The sequence below is a fragment of the Hermetia illucens genome, chromosome 5 (genome assembly GCF_905115235.1).
Source record: "Hermetia illucens chromosome 5, iHerIll2.2.curated.20191125, whole genome shotgun sequence".
In the NCBI taxonomy this organism is placed as follows: domain Eukaryota; kingdom Metazoa; phylum Arthropoda; class Insecta; order Diptera; family Stratiomyidae; genus Hermetia; species Hermetia illucens.
In genome coordinates, this window is record NC_051853.1 from 110,401,756 (window position 1) to 110,422,269 (window position 20,514).

The following is a 20,514-nucleotide window of genomic DNA, read 5'->3' on the forward strand; positions in this document are numbered from 1 at the left end:
TGCCTGTTTCATGGGGATCGGTTGTCACAAATTCAGTTTTGTTTAAATTCAATCTGAGACCGTGTTGCATGAGGCGATCATTCCATTTTTGAACAAGTTGCTCGAGATCATTTTTGCTATCAGATGCTAGGAAAACATCATCTGCATAAAGCAGTGTGTAGGGCGCTGGACGTTGGATATCCCGTGTGACGGTGTCCATAACAAGGACAAAGAGGAGTGGTGAGAGGGCACTTCCTTGATGAACTCCAACAGAGACACGAAGCGGTTTTGATACACCCGCCATACTTCGAACTTTACTTTTCGGATCGTGGTAGAGCAATTGAACCCAGCGCACGAGTTCTTCTGGCACGAAGTGTTGTCGTAAAGCATACCAGATGAGTTCGTGTGGTACACGGTCAAACGCTTTCTCTAGATCCAGAAAGGCAATGTAAAGAGGGCGATGCTTCTCACGGTGTTTCTCCATGAGTAACCGCGCAGCATGTATTGCGTCAGTAGTTCCGCAGTTCTTGACAAATTCGGCTTGATTCACGGTTATTTCAACGATTTCGCGAATACGGTTGTCAAGAATGCGTTCAAAAATCTTCATGGTATCGGAAAGTAACCGGATCGGACGGTAATTTGAACATTCTGCTGGGCTACCTTTCCATATTGGAACAGTGGTACTTTCTTGCCAGTCAGATGGTGTTCTTCCTTCCTGAATAACCCGGTTAAAAAATTCACTGAGCCACAGTGTTGGGTCCCAGCTCTTCGCTTTCCAGAGCTCAGATGTGATGTTGTCAGGTCCTGTTGCTTTCCCCGATTTCATTTGTTTTATAGCCTCCTCGACTTCAGTTGCGCTGACTAGTGGAACTGCTCCAAATGTCGGCAATGATTGTGGAAGTGGAGGATGAGCAAATTCTTCAGTTGAAGTCTGCTCGAAGTATTCTCGCCATCTATCCGTTGCGGCTCGACGGTTGGTATGCAAAGTGCCGTTCTTGTCATTAATACAACAGAAGTGTTCGATATCCTGTGTGCGTTCATCACGGCTTTTAGCAAGTCGATACAGGTCTCCCTCGCCATCCCGAGTGTCCAGTTTATCGTAAAGATTTTTGAAATGGTTCGCTCGGGTGACAGCGACCGCTTTCTTTGCTTCCCGGTTGGCATTCTTATAAATTTGCCAATTAGCAGGCGTTTTATCGTCGAGAAATTTGTGGTAGAGGCGTTTCTTTTCACGGACCTTCATTTCAACATCAACATTCCAAAGCCAAGTATCATGTACCGCTTACCCGGCTTGGTGACCCCGAGGGTTGCAGAGGCCGCTTTGTGGATCGTGTCTTTCATTTGGTTCCATGATTCTTCCACATTAGTAATGGTTGGCAATCGTATGAGTGAGACCGTTTCTTCGTTCTTCTCACCAAATCGCCACCATTTAATGCGCGGCGGGCCAGTGCGTTCCTCACGCTGTTTTATCGGTGGCTTAATTCGCAGGACAGCAATCAACGACCGATGTGGAGGTGCGATGGTCTCATAGGGAACGACTTTGCAATCAGTGACAGTGGTAAAATGTTGACGTCTTATGAGAATATAGTCGATTTGCGTTTTATTGTTCCCACTATAAAATGTGGGAAGATGAGACAATCGTTTGATGAACCATGTATTCATAAGTACAAGGTCATGGGTGTCCGCAAAATCGATTATACGGTCGCCACCTTCGTTGCGCGCTCCGAACCCCTTTCCCCCATGGCACCTGTTATCGTCTGCCTTTTCACCCACATGCCCATTAAGGTCGCCGGCAATGATTATGTAATCGTCAGCAGGCACGTGACAAGTCTTTTCATCGAGAAGTTGCCAGAAGGCATCTTTCTCGGCATCAGGTCGGCCTGTCTGTGGTGCATACGCGGTGAAGAAGTGAATAGTGCGATCAGCTGATATAATGGTGAGCTTCATCAGCCGATCATCAAATCGTTCGACTTCTTTAATGGCATCACGGAAACCCTCTGAGATGGCAATGCCAACACCATATTGAGTGTGTGGGTTACCAAAATAAAGAAGTTTGTAGCCATTTTTACCGCGTTCGCGTTCAATGTCGCAGCTTTTGGAACCAGACCATCGGGTTTCTTGCAGAGCGCAGATGTCAATGCACCTTTTCCGAAGGGCTCTTGCGAGTTCCTCGGTCTTTCCAGTTAGGGTACCAACATTTAGCGTGCAGACACGTATTTGTTTTGTTCGTTGTGTGCGGACTAACTTGCTTACGTCCTGACGCCGTCCATGCGTCAAGAACCCTTGCCCATTTCTCGACAGGACCAGGGCCCGTCCTGCCGCGTCGACTGAGGTGGACGCCCTAGCATTTCTCCGAGGCCTGTGACTTAATCCGATCATCATGTTTGTAACGACAGTCTATGCATTTTCTTGGTCGACCTGTCGCGGGGCCTGTCACCAAGAGAGATCAGGTAGAATTTAGCATAGTAGAATAAGTCCAACTATACTCTATTTATCTCTTTCCCTGATCTCAGCATTTTATTTTTGTTTTACTGAGGATAGTACAGAGTACGTTGCCTCAAACCCTCCTCCTTTACCTGGGCTTGGGACCAGCATACTATGTTAATAGCATGGTGGAGTTTCCCGCATTCATTAATTATTACCAAAAAAAATTATTACAAAAAAAAAAAGAAATGAAAATAAAGATAACCAAAATGTAAATTTAAAGAAAAAAATGAAAATAAAATAAAAAAAAAATAACCAAAATGTAAAATTTACAGAAAAAGAATGGAAATAAAATAAAAATCATAAAAAGAAGAAAAAAGAAAAGAAAATAAACAAACAACTTACGCAGATGTCACTCCGAGCTCGGATTGATGCTTCTGGTACCTATTTCCTTGTTACAATTCAATATATTAATAATAAAAAAAATATATAGCCCTTAGAAAAAAACTAACGTTAATTCACTTTCTATCTATAATTTCGTACTTCACGTTTTATGTGTTTGTTTTGGTTTATACACAGCGCGGGAATTCCGACACTTTACTTCTGCCGCTAAATATTAACTTCATTCATTTGATATTTCGATTATCTGTCTTTTCAATTGTTTTTCTACTTTTTGCTTTAAATCACTGTGCATTTATCATTTGTTAACGATTGAACGATTTGTCAACGATTTGAACTTATTCACGAAATCTTCGTTTAAAATGCACTTGCGTTAGGGTTTAGCACGATATGGTGTTAGTTTTCTTGATTGAATTCTTTTCTTTTGCTCGCGAAAATCTTCACACCTTCGGATTAATGATCCTCTTCTCTTCTCTAAGACTTTCTCTCCTCTTTCTTTATTTCTCCTTCTATAAAAATTGAATTCTGTTCCTCTTCCTCGATTCCAAAAACAACCGCTCCTTCTTTTCTCCTGTCCTCAACCAAGCACAAAAAACCACTCTCTCCGTTCTTTGTTCGTGCCCCGCTTTTATTCCCGCTACATAGCCTTTCTCACTCGCTAGGCAATGTTGCAGCAACATGCGCATGCGCCTGCGGATGCGGCAAATCATTCGCCTCTTGTCAAGATCAATTCGCTCGAATGCATTCAATAATGTGCAATCTGCGGCGAACATTAAGGCAATTGCACACTATTAAATGCATTGTTTCAGCAAATTAATTAAGAAAGAGCAGAATGAGATTCCGCTCCCGTCACGCAGCCGCGGTCACTACACATTTTCTACCGGAATTCATTAGGGGTCCTTTGGTTCTCTATGACACTGAACCCCATTTCATGGCTACTGAATGATGCTCATTTGCACCTTAGAAGTCTTTTACGAATTGTAGACATTTTAGCGTTGATATTAAGATTTCTCATATCACAAACAAAAAAAAATAATAAGAACATTGAACGAAAATATGTGGAGAGGAAGGTAAACTAAGAACCATTGGCTTCGGAAATCAAAGAAATTTGACGTCTTGAGAAACTGGTTCTAGTTCCTATAATATAATATTGTCAGCTCAAATTGCTCACGGCTTCCCTTGAAGTCCTGGGACTTTTACACAATCTAATCCAAACCATGCAGAACTACCCGAAAATTTTACACTTTCGCGGCGAGAGTCGTATTGGTTCAATGGCTAGTCCTAAAAAATTAAAGCAAGGAACATCAAAACGTGGTAAATTTAATAGACAACAATTTATTGTTAGTGGAGGTTAGTGAAAGTTCTGCCGCCTAATGCGCTAAATAATAGGAGTATATGCAAGAATAATTCGCAAATGTTATTTATATCACAAATCCGCCTACTCTATGTTCCGCCCGAAAGCAACTACCGTAAAATTCACTCTGTTTCTCCTTTCTTGTGGTTACTTCGTGAACAGAAAAACACAAAAGCCAAAGTTACCCAGTGATGACTCCCAAAACAAACTATTCTTCTCGTAACCTTAACAACTTTATTGTACTGTGCTAGTACTGCAGAAATGTTTATTACATCGATATTACACTTAATCCTTATTTAAATTCCACAACTCCCACAGAAAATAACGCTCCTACTTAAGTTCAAAGAACGCAGTCTTAAAGCATCTTAGAACTGTCTTTAAAAATTACTCCGCAATTAGTCCTCCTTCCATCTTGCAAATCACTTTCTTCTCCCTCTACAAAACAGTCTTCTTCTGTCTCCTCCGGTCTTGTGATGAGAAGTGGGGTTGCAATTTAGGAATTTCAAAGAAAAGCAATGGACATGTTAAAGGATTTTGATCTTTTCCACAGCTCGTTGCAGGAGCAAGACGAAACGAAATGGTCCGCATACTCTATAGGAATAGCACATACAATGCTATCAGAACGCTTCCAAATTTCATCAACTCATATCTATATCATGTCATCGGGCTACTCTGGCCTGAGGAAACAGTAACTGAACAACGGGCCAGATGTCCGTAAATGAGTTAATCAAAAGGTGGAAGTGACAACTGCATTACGGGTTATACCATGCTAATAGGACCCACTATCCCAAGACGATGTGGCTCGTCCTAGAGCTACATGACAGAACGGTCAAGAAATTTTGTTAGCTTCTCGGAAAATCGTGGACAGAGCCACACCACATTGCTAAGAACTCACAATGATGACGCGTACGCATAGTTCGTGCACTATGCCCCACATATGGATTTCATATACAGTCAGCAATTATGCATTTCATATGCAGTCAGCGTCCAAAGAAAGTAAACAGTTCTATCAAGCAGTTTTAAATAGTCATATACATGTTAAGATTACAAGTAAATAGAAAATTTTTGTATTTTTGAATGTTTTATTTTGTTCACTTTCCGAAACATAAAAATGAATGCATACAATTCCTGGTAATATGAAAATAATCGACAAAAATATGCAAAAACCACTAAATTCACGCATCAAATGAAAGTATACCCTTTATGTACAAGGGGAAAATACCTGGAAATTACCGTGCCGGGGGTCGTTTTGTTAGTTGCTGTTTATATTTGGTAATAACGTTCTTGGTATTTAATCGTTTGGTAAGTGTTAACACCAAAAATTATTTAAGATTTAAAGAACTTGTTCTTTTTCTTCAGCCTTTGTCCCGCCATTTGGCTCTATCGAATGCCTGATCTGAGTGCAATCTCGAGGCTTTTAAATCCTCATTCAGCGTATAAAGCCACCGTTGTTTACGCCTGACTTTTGGTCGTTTACTATCAACTTCGATGTTCAGACCAATCTTGGCAAGTGAATTCTCGTTGGTACGAATTGCGTGACCATACCATCGAAGACGCCTCTCTCGCAACTTTTCCACGATCGGTGCAACCTCATAACGATCGCGGATATCCTCATTTCGGATGTGATCAAAACATGTCACGCCACTAGTCCAACGTAGCATCTTCGTCTCCATTACCGCAAGACGCCGTTCATTGTCTTTTATAGTTGGCCAACACTCAGAACCATAGAGAGCGACAGGACAGACAATATTGCGGTAAATTTTAGATTTGAGACTTTCGTTGATACGTCGATCACAAAGAACACCAGTTGTGGAAAGCCCCTTCATCCAGGTTGCGTTAATGCGTGAAGCAATTTCATAACGCAGTTCTCCATTGGCTGATAGCGTTGACCCGAGGTATTTAAACCGCTCAGTTCTGGGCAGATCACTGCCGCTGACAGTGATTGTGCTTGTATCATGGGGATCGGTTGTCAAAAATTCAGTTTTGTTTAGATTCAATCTGAGACCATGTTGCACGAGGTGATCATTCCATTTTTGAACAAGTTGCTCGAGATCATTTTTGCTATCAGATGCTAGGAAAACATCATCTGCATAAAGCAGTGTGTAAGGCGCTGGACGTTGGATATCCCGGAGTGGAGAGGGCGGTGGTGAGAGGGCGCTTCCTTGATGAACACCAACACCAACAGAGACACGAAGCAGTTTTGATACACCCGCCATACTTCGAAATTTACTTTTCGGATCGTGGTAGAGCAATTGAACCAAGCGCACGAGTTCTTCTGGTATTAAGTATTGTTGTAAAGCATACCAGATGAGTTCATGTGGCACACGGTCAAACGCTTTCTCTATATCTAGAAATGCAATGTAAAGAGAGCGAAGCTTCTCACGGTGTTTCTCCATGAGTAACCGCGCAGCGTGTAGTGTGTCAGTAGTTCCCCAGCTTTTGACAAATCCGGCTCGATTCACGGTTATTTCAACGATTTCGCGAATACGGTTGTCAAGAATGCGTAAGATTTAAAGAACTTGTAACATTTATAATCATGGGCAGACAAACTTCTATTAAGATTCGCGAGCAAACTATAAAATTATCCAATGAAGGTAAATATTTGCGTGAAATTGGCGTTATTGTAAATAGAAACCATTGTACAGTAAAACAAGTGAGGAAACCGGAAGCTAGACGCTTCAGGTATGAAAGGTTTTGTGTACTTCTTTTATAAGGAGATTTGGGTGTGCATTTGTCCCATTAGCGTGTAGCACGTAAAATATGCATATATTATGTGAAAATAGCCACTTTCAAGTGATATTGATATTCATAGCCTCGAATTTGCAGAGAAGCGACAGCTTTGACCTAGTATTACTTTGTTAGTAATAGTGCGATTTTCACCAAATTTGGCAGGATGATGTCCTATGCTGTAGCCTATACTGTTGCAAAATTTTGTGATTCCAGGGTGAACTTAAGGGGGGTTTTCCTGTCAATTACTAAAAATTATAGTAATGTACTATTATTAACTTTATTTGAACAGGTATCGGTATGGAGGGTATTTCGGAGCCTAGGCACCATATAGTGACAGCCCCCTGATTTTTTTCAGATTTTTCGGTTGGGTAGTTTCTGAGAATGTGTTCGTTGAAAAAATGACCACTTTCAACCCCCCGCACCCCCCACCTTTTCAACAAATGTCAAAACTAAGACTGGTTTCGAAAAGTACTAATCGAGACCTTTAATTTGATACCCCACATGACTATATTTGATGAAAAAAAAATTTACACCCTCCCTTTGCATGTATGGGGACCCCCCCTTAAATTCGTCGTAAAAGGATGTAACTCACTATATGCGTGAGCGTTCACAGTTTCCACCTTTCTACCAAATTTGGTGCCAATCACTACAACCGTCTCCGAGAAAAATGCGTGTGACGGACAGACAGACAGACAGACAGACAGACAGACAGGCAGACAGACAGACAGACGGACAGACAGACAGACAGTAAACCGATTTTAATAAGGTTTTGTTTTACAAACAAAACCTTAAAAATGTTGGTTAATTATTAAAAATTTAGACAATTGGAAGATCGTCGTCGTTCTGGACGACCAGAAAGTCTTTCATGCCCCGATAAACGAAATATAGTGCGTCGAGTCCGAAAAAGCCCTTTAGAAAGTGCAGTGAAAATAGTACATCTGACAAGCGATAGTAAAGGTGCAAGTGTAAGTACTAGTACTATGCGCCGATGCTTACATGAGAATGAGTTACATGGCAGAACACCGAGAAAGGAGCCGTTAATATCCCGAAAGAATCAAGCGCGACGCCTCGACTTCGTTAAAAAGTACGAAAATATGGATTTCCCAATCTGGAAAAACGTTGCTTTCAGTGATGAAAGTAAATTTGAAATATTTTGCAAAAAAAATCATAAAATATATGAAAATCCAAAGGAAAAGTTTTCCCGAAACTGTCAAGCACGGTGGTGGCTGCGTTATGGTATGGGGATGTATGGCGGCAAGTGGCATTGGGAATTTTCTGTTCATGAGAGTTTTGGGAAGTTGTGCTTAGATTCAATATGGCTGCTTTTTGCTTCCAGCATGATAATGATCCCAAGCACACGGTTAAAGATGTAAGGGAATGGCTACTTTATAGAACGCCAAAGCTTTTGGAGCACCCTCCACAATTGAGCATTTGTGGGAGCATCTTGATCGACAAATAAGAAAACCGACCATATCGAGCAAAGCAGCCCTTAAAATAGTGTTGATGGAAGAGTGGCATCCAATTCCTCCAATAATAACAGGAAATCTTGTGAATCCGATGTCAAGAAATATTAAATTAAGCATCAATCGTTTATATAAAACGTTACTACTACGTGTTTTTCTATGACATATTGAAGTGTATACTTTCTTTTGATGCGAGAATATAGAGTTTATATTTTTGTATTCTTTTTTGCAAACAAAACTTTATTAAAATCGGTTCAATGTCTCTCTGTCTGTCCGTCTGTTTGCCTGTCTGTCTCCTTTTTTAAGGTTTTGTGTGAAACAAAACCTTATTAGAATCGATTCGATGTCTGTCTGTCCGTCTGTCTGTCTGTCTGTCTGTCCGTCTTTTTTTTTTTTTTTTTTTTTTTTCGGCGTTGGAAGGTGGAAAGGTTCAAAACCTACTGCTGGCTCCTGCCACGCAGTTATGTGAGACTTCTACTCACTAAAACCACCTCCTTCTCATTCCACTCTCCCCACGGAACTCCTATCAAGTATTGCATCGCGGGGCTGGATCAGCTTTTAGCTGCGGCTCATTATGGTTTTCTGCCTTCCTTGTTTTCGTCGTAGTTCTTCCTGCCTAAGCTGTTGGTGAATAGCTTGTAGTTCCCTTACAACCTGGTTCCAGGCATCCGTTGACTCCAGCATAAACTCCACAATGTTTTCGGGTGTTAAACGCCTGTCTGCGACCGCTTCCATTCTTGTTCGGTGCGCGGTGAACCTGGGGCAATCAAATATGACATGCTCCGCATTCTCAGCCACGTTACCACATCTTGGGCAGCATGGTGATTCGTCGTGACCAAATCGATGTAAATAAGCACGATAACCTCCATGTCCACTCAAGAATTGTGTTAGCTCGTGGCTTAATTCCCCATGGTTTCGTTCAAACCATCTCCGAATATCCGGAATGATGCGGTATGTCCAACGAGCATTTTGGGACTCGTCCCATCGCTGTTGCCACCGTTCGATAGATTCCCACCGTGCCAGCTGCCGTCGAAATGCGCTAGACTCTCCAGCTGCATACGTTTTGTCGTAGAGTCGCCGACTTTCCTTCGCCAAGATGTCTATGGGGAGCATCCCTGCTAGTACATATGCCGCTTCTCCTGATGTTGTCCGATATGCACTGCATACCCGGAGTGCACTTAACCGATACGCCATTCCCAATTTTCGGCAGTTCACTTTGTTATTCAGAGCAGTTGCCCAAACTGGAGCTGCGTAGAGTAGCACGGAGCTGACTACCCTGGAGAGCAGAAGACGTCGACTTTGTCTTGGCCCACCAATGTTCGGTAGTATCCTCGAGATCGTTGTAGCGATGGAAGACGCTTTAGTTGCGGCGTACTCAATGTGTCTTTTGAAGTTGAGTCTTCTGTCAATAATTACTCCCAAGTATTTGAGCGATGGTTGGGAGTAAATTGTCTTTCCGCCAACTTTGATTTTCACAGTTGTGTTCTTTCTTCTCTTGCTAATGAGAACTACTTCTGTTTTATGCTCGGCAAGTGAAAGGCCAGAATTTCTCAACCAGGAATTGATCTCCCATATCGCTTCATTTGCATAGATCTCGATCTCGTCTTGGTGCTTTGCAACCACCGTTATTCCGATATCATCGGCGAAGCCAATAGTTGTCACGTTGTCCGGTAGACGTAGCGTCAACACTCCATCGTACATAACTAGCCACAGCAAGGGACCCAGGACAGAACCCTGTGGTACTCCGCAAGTTGTCGGGAATATTTTTAGCCCATCGTCCGAGTCGCAGTAAAGTCTTCTCCCAAGGAGAAACTCGACTACAATGCGTACAATGTACTTCGGGGCTTATATCTTGTCGAGTGCCTCGATGACTTTATTCCATTTTGCACTATTGAACGCATTTTTTACGTCGAGGGTTATTACTGCGCAGCTTTTTCCTTCTTCTATTGCAGCCTGAGCCAAGCCAGTCAGCATGCTGATTGCGTCGACAGTTGATTTTACCTTACGAAATCCGAATTGTTTGTCGGAAAGGCCTCCTTCCTTTTCCGCAACAGCGAGCAGTCTGTTATATATTACTCGTTCAAAAAGTTTGCCAATGGTATTGACCAGACATATCGGCCTATATGAGGAGGGGTCACCCAATGGTTTACCTGCCTTCGGAATGAGTATTAGCTTTTGTACCTTCCATTGCTCGGGGAATTCTCCTTCCCTAAGGCATGCCGTGAAAACTTGGGCAAACATACCTGGTGCTGTCCTGGCGGCTACTTTCAGGGCAATGTTAGGGATTCCATCCGGTCCTGGAGTCTTTTTTTCAACCAATCTTTTTGCTGCGTCTAGAACCTCCTCATTTTCCACTATCGGAACTTCGTCGGGATTTAACTGTACTGCAGGCAAACTTGCACCATTCAGATCCACTGGGAATAGAGTGTTCACTATATTCTGCAACAACTCTGGGCAAGTAATCGGTGGGGAGCGCTCGCCTTTTAGTGATGACATCACTGACCTATATGCGCCACCCCAGGGGTCGGAATCAGCTTCAGTACACATCCGCTTGAAATGTTCGGATTTGCTCCTTGCGATAGCTACTTGCAATTTTTTCCTCGCATCTTTATATTGCACGTGTAGCTCCTCGAACTCAGGTCGGTTTCTTCTGCGCTGGGAGCGTCTCCTAGCTTTGAGACACTTTTTCCGGCATTCCTCAATTTCGGAATTCCACCAAAAATTAGGATTTCGTCTTCGGAAAGTGCTACGTCGAGGCATAGCGGCATCGCATGCCCGCTGCAATTTTTCCACGACTTGTGAAACTTTGTTTTGTGCGCTTCCCGATAGCAATGTATCTTCCAGAAGTACCTCCTTGAACATTTCTGCGTCGAATTTCTTAGTTACCCAGCTCATCGTTATTCGTGTGAATGGCTTCAAATTATTCCTTTGCGAGGTTTGAAAGATGATAGCCTGATGATCGCTGTGTGTGTACTCCTCGCTGACACGCCACTCCAAGTCTCTGATTAAGGTATCACTGACGAAGGTGAGGTCTACCACCGATTGCAATTCTCCCCTTCGGAATGTGTTGGCTCCCCCAGAGTTGGCAAGTACCACGTTCAAGCGCGAGAATGTCTCCAGCAATATTCGTCCTCTTGCGTTGGTTTCTCTGCTACCCCATTCTTCTGCCCATGCGTTGAAGTCGCCGGCTATTACTTGTCTGTCCGTCTGTCTGTCTGTCTGTCTGTCTGTCTGTCTGTCACAGCCGATTTATTCGGAAACGGCTGGACCGATTACCACGAAAATTGGTAGGAGTATGTGATCTACCGTTCCCTTTACATGCAGCAACTGACGCCATTTTGTGTTAAGTTTAAGGGGGGGCTCCCCATACATGTGAAAGGAGGGTGCAAAATTTTTTTTCACAGAATGTAGCCATGTGGGGTATCAATCAGTACTTTTCAAAACTGGTTCAATATTTGATATTGGGTGAAACATAGGGGAGTGAGGTCTCGTTCTCAGAACCTATCCAACCGAAAAATCTGAAAAAAATCACAGTGGTGCATCTCTACGAAATCTAGGCCTCAAAATATATCCGGTTCCGATATTTGTACAAATAAAGTTAATAATAGTATATTTCCACATTTTAGAAATGTACCCGGCACCCCCCTTATGTTAATCGGAGAAGTACAAAATTTGGCATGCGTATTATGAAGAACATAATAGACAATTTGGTCAAGTTTGAAGAAAATCAAACTATTATTAACAAAGTTATAGGGGGTAAAACTTTACAATTTTTTGTAAATTTCGTGCACTCTACAACCTGCATGACGTCATCATCACATATCAATTCGTCAATACCACAACGAAGTAAGTTAGTATGAATTGGGTGGAAAAGAATTATTTTGTTTTAGTTTTTTAATCATTTGTATATGAATATCAATTATTCCAACGAGACATGTGTGTATGTAGTATATGCGTGCTAATGAACTTTGCGGGTAGTGCCTAATTCTGATAGATATAAGATGTAAATCGGAACTATGGGTACCGTCAATTTATATACGGGCCTATATGTGTACAGTATTCAAAAATAGGCAGTTTGTTTGTTTAGGGTGAGCGTAATATGTACGTATGTCTCGTAGCTTTGTAGCTGTATACGGGTAGAAAAATGTGCGTTGAAATTTCTTAGGTAAGATGAACACAAAACCTTTATACCCGAAGCGCGAGCTTCCGGTATTCCGACTTGTTTGCCGATGGAATGAGGGCAATGAAAAAAGACGTGTTCTGGGTCCTCTGCAATATTTGGGCACTTTCGGCAATATGGCAAATCATCACGCCCAAATCGATACAGATATGCTCGATAGCCTCCGTATCAGCTGAAGAATTGAGTTAGGTCCAAACCTACTTCGCCGCGGGGTCGCTCCGGATATTCCATATGATTTTGTGAGTCCAGCGGCCTTTTTCTGACTCGTCCCACTTCTCCCCCATTCAGATCGTGCAAACTGTCGGGCAGGAGATTCTCCGGTAAGATACGTTCGATCGTAAAGCCGTTGTATTTCTTTCGCCAGAATCTCAATCGGGACCATTCCTGCTATCACGCAAGCGGCTTCATTGGATATTGTTTTGTAAGCGCAGCGTGTTCGGAGTACACTAATGCGATAAGCAGCTCCAATCTTTCTCTTATTTGCAATATTTTTCAATGCATCTGCCCATACTGGGACTGCATACAGTAGGATCGAACTGACCACCTTCGAAATAAGGTATCGACAGCTCGGCCTTGGGCCACCTATATTTGGTAGCATTCTCGCAACCAGCGCTCCGATGTTATACGCCTCGGTTGCTGCACCCTCCACATGCAATCTGAAATTTAACCTCTGGTCAATCATTACATCTAACTAATAAGGAAAGCAGGTTGGAATGGATTTTTTTATTGAGGATATTATTTACTTCGGGCTGGTTTAGGTCTAGACTGATGACGGATTTCACTTAAATATAATTCGTACCCATTACGTGTTTGCGATTATATTTAAGTGGAGCAATTACCATCTATCGTTTCGGTCACGCTGCTCCCAGGGAAGAAGTGAGGCACCGTCTGATGAGTTGCCTTTGCCCTCGGCGAAACCGTCAGTCAACTTTTTGCTTTTTTGGAATGAATTGTTTGCGTTCCAACTTTGGTCTTCGTGAAAGTGCACTTTCTCCGCTTGGTAAGAAGTACTACTTCCGTCGTATGCTCTATGAGCTGTAGACCAGCATTCTCTAACCAGGATTTAATCTCATAGACTGCTTTGTAAAATACTGTCAAATGTGGGTATTATCATTGCTTACTACGTACTATTTTCTCCCATACACTGTACATTCATATGTATCTAAAAGTACAGGCCTACTAAGCATATGTAAATTTTGTATAAATTAGGAAACATGAATTGAGAAATATATAGTTCGTCAGAATTATCAAAGCTGAAAACGACGTGATTCAATCTTGTGGAGTTTAAGCAATTGCTGCTCCCAAAATCTGTTGGCCTGGAATTTGGCACTTTAGCTGCTCCGACTTTTCATAAACTCTAATAGAGAAAAGGCAAGATAAAGAGGCTAGGATCGGAGGGGGCACAAATACGACCCTTGGGAACTATCATTGGACTGGTAACATCACATCTTCATTTGTGTAAAGCTCGATTTCTTCGAGAAAGCAACAACCGTCACACCAATATCGTCCGCGAAACCAATGGAGGCCACACCAGCAGGAAGTTTTTGGGTCAGTACTCCGTTATACATAATAATTCACAAGAGTGGCCCTAGGACAGACCCTTGTGGAACTCCCCATGCCGTTTGGTATGATTTCATTCCTTCATCTGATTCGCAGCACAGAATCCTATCGATTAGGAAGTCGGCAACGATACGCACCAGGTACTTCGCCATGCCTAAGGTTATTAAGGACTCAAGTATCTTGCTTCTTCTAACGGGATTGAAGGCATTCTTCACATCTAGTCTAATCACTGCACAACATTTGCCCTCGTCTTAGCTGTGTTAGCTACTAGGTCAAGTGTATCCGTTGTAGACCTCCTCTTTTGAAAACCGAACTGATATTCGGAGAGACCGCCATCCTTTTCGCAAATTCGATTATAGATTACTCATTCACATAGTTTGCCAGTATTATTTAGAAGGCATATCGGCCTGTAAGACCACCCAAAGGTTTGTTTGGCTTGGGGACTAGTATTAATTTCTGCTTTTACCGTTAGGTAGGAAGTGTTCCTTCTTTAAGGCATGTGGTGAACACCTCGGCAAACATTTGACTGCTGTCATGAGAGCTTTATTGGGGATGCTATCCAAGCCAGCTGCTCTACTTCCAACAATTTTATCCGCAGCTTCGAGGACCTCCTTTCCACTTACCATGGGAACTTTGGCGGTGTCTTTCTCGACGATAGGAAGGTTAGCGGTACCCGCATTCTGTGGGAAAAGATCCGTTATTATTTCATTAAGCAGAGTACGGCAAGAAATCGGTGGGGGCGTTTGCCTTTAACTTTTGATATTGTTGTTTTATAGACGCCACCCCAGGGGTTCGTGTCAGCTTCATTACACAGTCGCTTAGAGTGTTCGCTTTTACTTTTTACTATGGCCACATGTAATTTCTTCCGAGCGTTTTTGTATTCTTCATGTAATTGCTCGTATCGCTGACTGCGCCTTCTAGCCTTGAGGCAGGCCTTGCGGCATTCTCCGATTTCAGAATTCCACCGAAAGCTCTGAACTCGTTTCTGGGATGCGACATACCTTGGCATGGATGTGCCACATCTGCAAAGCTTTATTTTCTGCGCTTCCTTCAAGCGCTGTATTTTGCTGCAGAACTTCTTCAAAAATCTCATCGTCAAACTAATTAGCTGCCCACCTTTCAGCTCTCGTCCGAGACCATTTCATTCGTTTACCATGCCTGATTTCAAAAATGAGGGCCTGGTGGCCGCTATGTGTATATTCTTCACTGACATACCACTGCAGATCCTTAGCTAAAACACTGCTAAAAAAAGTGACACCTATCACGGACCCCATTTCTCTCTTGGGGAAAATGTTCACGCATCCAGTGTTTGCAACTACAAGATTCAGACGAGAAAGAGCTTCGAGTAATAATATACGTCTGTCTGTCTGTCTGTCTGTCACATGCACTTTTCTCAGAAACAGCTATACCGATTGACACGAAATTTAGTGAGAAGGTGGGAATTGTGAACGGCCAGACATGCAGTGAGTGATATCCTTCTACGTTGAGATTTAGGGGGGTCCCCATACATGTAAAAGGGGGATGTAAATTTTTTTTTCACCGAATATAGTCATGTTGGGTATCAAATGAAAGATCTCGATTAGTGCTTTTCGAAACTGATCTTAGTTTTGTTAGTTAGAAAGATGGAGATCGCGAGGGTTGAAAGTGATCATTTCTTTAATGGGGCCATTCCCACAAACTACCTAACCGAAAAATCTGAAAAAAATCATGAAGCTGCAGGTTCCGAGGCCTCAAATGCCCTCCATATCGATATCCGTTCAAATTAAGTTAATAATAGTATATTACTATATTTTTGGGGAAATTGAATAAAACCCCCCTTAAGTTTATCCCAGAGTTATAAAAGTTGGTAGTAATATAAAATATAATGTGGAGCATATTATCTCCAAGTTTAAGGAAAATAAAATTACAGTAGCTCAAAGTTGACTTTACCATGTAAATTTACTGCAACTAAATATCAATATTTCACTAACGTGGGTAGTCAGACATGCTAAATGCATATACATAACGGGCTACGTACAAATGGGATAGTTGTACACAGAAATGTACTCACAGAAGAAGCAAACAAAACCTTTCATACCTGAGGCGCCGAACTTCCGGTTTCCAGACTTGTTAATTGTATTTATATTATGAGGAATTATATATTTAAAGTTTTATGTTTTAGAAACAGAACAAAATAAAATATTCTGAACTACAAAACTTGTTTGCCTACTATTAATATTACCATGGATATGACCGTTTAAAAGTACTTCATACAGCTGTTTACTTTCTTTGGACGCTGGCTGTATATGAGGAAGGCTTAAACCTAACATCATGTCACTCGTACATGTAAATCGAATCCAACTTCTTGCCAAAATATCCAAAACGATTTTAATCAGGTTCTGCTTTACACAAAGCCTTCAAAGTGATATTCTGCGAACGAAAAAATGACATGTTTTCTTAAATGATTGCAGAAAAGGGCAATAGCCAAACTTATACATAAAAGGATGTCTCCTCAATATGCCAAATTAATATGAAGTAATAGTTTTTGTCAAATTATTTCAACTATTAAATTCGCCTAAGCATACAGATCAGATCTTAGTCCGGGTAACAATTATATTAGCTTCATTATATTGAAGTAACTACTTCAGCGGCACAGTCGTTCGCGTCGTTAAACGCTCAGAGATCCAGAAAAAATGTAGGTTATGACATGATCTAGTGCATTGAGGAATCTAACACGACATGATGAAATCGAAAAAGAGGATTGTCATCGAAATTGTGCTTAATAAAGTTTTACAAGCCAAGATGCAATGATTTCGAATGCGACATCTTTTACAATGACCAAGCGCAATAAACAAGCATCAATAAAAATTTGGTTCAGGCGACTGAAATGCTGTGAAATATGAAGGCAACGAATGCCCAGTCGATCACTGAAATTACTTACAAAATCGTTGAAACTGGCACAATGCAGTACCATCTGAACGTAATGCAACACTTTCGAAAAACGACCGTTTTACGTAGATGTTTACGAAAGTTTGTTGAACTTAGACCTGCACACGCACAAAATCGTAAAATTATTCGGCTCCAATGACCCAAACAATGAACTAAAACGGCCAACATTTCAAAATTAAAAGCACACATCGATGAAACACTTTTATTTGCTTTAAAAGTATTGTGGCCAGTTTACATCATTCGCGTCTCCATCTTTATATTTACATTACTTGCAACAATTATGAACACTTGATAGCCACCAAGCCATTCCGACTTAAAGATTACTTTTGTAACCTGGTCAGGCGATTGATCCAAGTCTGCGTGTTTATTCGCAATCTCCGCAAAGTGGAGCAGTCTCATCGTTGGGCAACCAAATTTACATGAAGTTGGAGAACTATCGAGCTTTCGAGGAAAGGAAATTGACGTGAGTTGACGACTTCCAGTGGCACATTGATCCAATTTCATACGCATGCATATTTACTTTAACCAGTGGTTTTCCTACAAATAATTCCGAATGCTAAGGTCATCAACTTAATCCAATTTAAACCCAGGAAGAATTCCTCAATGCATCTGGCGTCGATAAACATTTGTACAGGGAGAGTATTGCACACGTCCTTGCTCATATTCAATTAAAGGGAAGAGAAATGAGTGCAAGGTGAGCCATACGGCAACTTCCTCCAGATTTCTCCTCTCGTCTCTGAATCTCGGACAATGGCAGAATATGTGCTCTGGGTGCTCGGGGACTCCCTCGCAGTTTGGACAATTTGTACCTATAGAGATACTAGCGATATCCCCCGTGTTCCGTCAGAAGCTGGGTGAGATTACAATAAATCTCCCCATGTTGTCTCCTCATCCTCTCCTTGATGGTAAGGATTAGCCTGTGTATCCGCCGGCCCTTTCCCGAGAGGTCCCAACGCTCGTACCATCTATTTAAAAATCTCTCCCTTTCGACGTTGCTCGCCTGCAACAAAGAAGAAACTGACTTCAGATTGTATATATTCGTCATCTCATCTGCAAAGATGCCAATTATCATTCCGGAGATTAGATGGTCCTGACTGCACTAAATTTATGACCATTACATAATATGCGAAATGCTTTTCCCCAAATTGCGGTGGCATAAAGCAAGATCGGGTTCACCACCCTGGCAATTAGTAGCCTACAAGTATACGTTCACGTTCGGGATTATCCTTGGCAGGGCCATATTCGCCATGGATCTCTTGTCATATTCGACGGGTTGTTTAAAACTTAACTTCATATCTTTCATCACTCCCAATTTTTCATCACTCCTAATATTCGGCTTAGAAGTGATGATTGCATTGTCGATTCTAATTTCGGCGTAATTTCGCTTCCGGCATCTTGTAATGAAGATCGCTTCCGTTTTTCCTCAATAAGTGCCAGCCCAACGCTCTCTAACCAAGCCTTAACGGCACTGATTGTTTCACAAGAGTATAACTCACCATCCATATTTGATGTTCCACAGTAATTCCAGTACGGAGCCCTATTGGATACCCGCGGAGACAACATATTCCTTGAGTCCATCATCGGTGTCATGCCAGAATGTCCGTTCTCGCAGGTAGCTGTCTACAATAGCTATGAGATAGGCGAGAGCACCAATCGTGGCCAGAAACTTTCGAATAAGGTTCCAATTGGCCGAAGTAAATGCATTACTCACGTCCAGGATCACCACCACGCAATATTTGCTGGAACAACCCCTTCCATGAATTGCAGTTTTGGCCAAGCCAGTAACCACTTTGTTCGCATCAATGGTTGATCTGGCTTTACAGAGTCCAACTTCCGATCCTCCTCGGCTTTTGACGATCGGGAGTAATCTCTTCTAACTTACCCGCTCCAACATTTTCCGATAGCGTCTAGAAGACATATGGGTATATAGGAGGATGGTTCACCTGGAAGTTTCCCAGCCTTAGGCAGCAGTACCAGCTTCTGCCGCTTCCATACTGTAGGGAATATCCCCTTTGACATGCACGCTTCGGACAATTCAGCGAACATGTCCAGTCTTGATTTTACGGTGAGCTTAAGAGCTCGGTATGCCATCCCGGCCCGGGGCTATGTGTCATCTATTGGGCTGCAGATCTCCAACAGTTCGTCCGTGGTTACCGCAGGAATTGTCGACAAATTCAGAAATCTCTGAAAGATGTCAGTGCCCCTCTCTTGGTAAGGGAATAACCCCTGGATGATTTTCAACACGGTACCGCACGTGAACTGTGGGGATAAACAGCCTCTCAACCGTTTCATCATAATTCTATAGGCTTCCCCACAAATTTGCATCCGCTTCCCTCTTGCTCCGGTGGTTGGCAAGCTTAAGGGTTTTGCAAGCTACCTTGTAAACATGCTTCTTTTGTCCCGGATCATTACTACCTACCGCCCTCCGAGACGTTCGTGTGGCTCGATGGCAGGCTGTTCGAAAACTGACCAGTTCACTTTTCCACCAGTAGTTGGGTTTTTAAGAGAGGAATGAGCACCTCCTAGGCATGGACGCGTCACATGCCTTCGCGATGGATTGTGCAACATGGAGAGCTCTCTCCGTTGGACTGCCTACCTTGGTAGTAACCACACTTCCAAGAAGCTTCCCTCATCCAATGCGTTTGCAGACCAGCCTGATGCTCTTCTCGACTTTAGGTATCCTGTTCTCCTAACCTGTGGCTCCCTCCTCAGTTCAAAAATGATTAGCTGGTGATCACTGCCGGTGTAGTCCTCGCTAACGTGTCAGGACATACCACGTGCCAGTGCAGGGCTGACTAGGATCAGGTCTACGACTGAGGAGGATCCTCCTTTGCGAAAGGTGCTTGCATTACTTTCATTGACCAAAACTTAATCCAACTGATCAAAAGCATCTAATAGACTTCGGCCTCTTGTACTACTCTCCCTGCTTCCCCACTCGAGGGCCCAAGCGTTGAAGTCATCGAAAATTACCTTTGGACTTCATGCCCTTGCATCCAAAACAAGATTGTCTAACATGTCTTCAAATTCAGACTGGGTGGGGCGTAACAGTTATACATTTATACACCGCTTATTTTATATAATAATCGTTGGCGCAACAATCAGGGCCTTGAAGTGTGTTAGAGCACTCCATTCAAGACCGTAACGGTACACTACAGTATACTGTAGGAGGCAATGTGGTCAGCATTGCGCTCGCCCGAGATTATTATCCTGATTTGACTCAGGTACCCTTCCACAGCTGAGTCGACTGGTATCCGACGTTAAGTCACGATACAAATCCCACTGTCACCAGCGAAATTTGAACCGTGGCCTTCCGTATGACAACCCAGTGCTCTAACCACTGAGCTATCCGAATACGGATATTATTTTAGTCCACATGAAATCACTGACTCATGAAGCATTATATATAATAGCTTAGCGACCCATATCGCCGCTCCACCAACCAAGTCTGTGAACCATATACCACCGGACGGTTTCTGTAGAGTTCACTTATTATGGCA

The 20,514-nt window shown here is 42.5% G+C and overlaps 1 protein-coding gene across 1 annotated transcript in view; it reads right to left on the reverse strand.

Moving 5' to 3' along the window:
- LOC119658206 overlaps positions 1-17,274 on the reverse strand; it is an 82,942-nt gene extending 65,668 nt beyond the window's left edge. Inside the window, exon 1 of the mRNA XM_038065473.1 lies at positions 17,010-17,274. Within this exon, the coding sequence (XP_037921401.1) occupies positions 17,010-17,206 (197 nt within the window). The 5' untranslated portion in view covers positions 17,207-17,274. The remainder of the gene's footprint in view (positions 1-17,009) is intronic.
- Between the last annotated feature and the right edge of the window lie 3,240 nt (positions 17,275-20,514).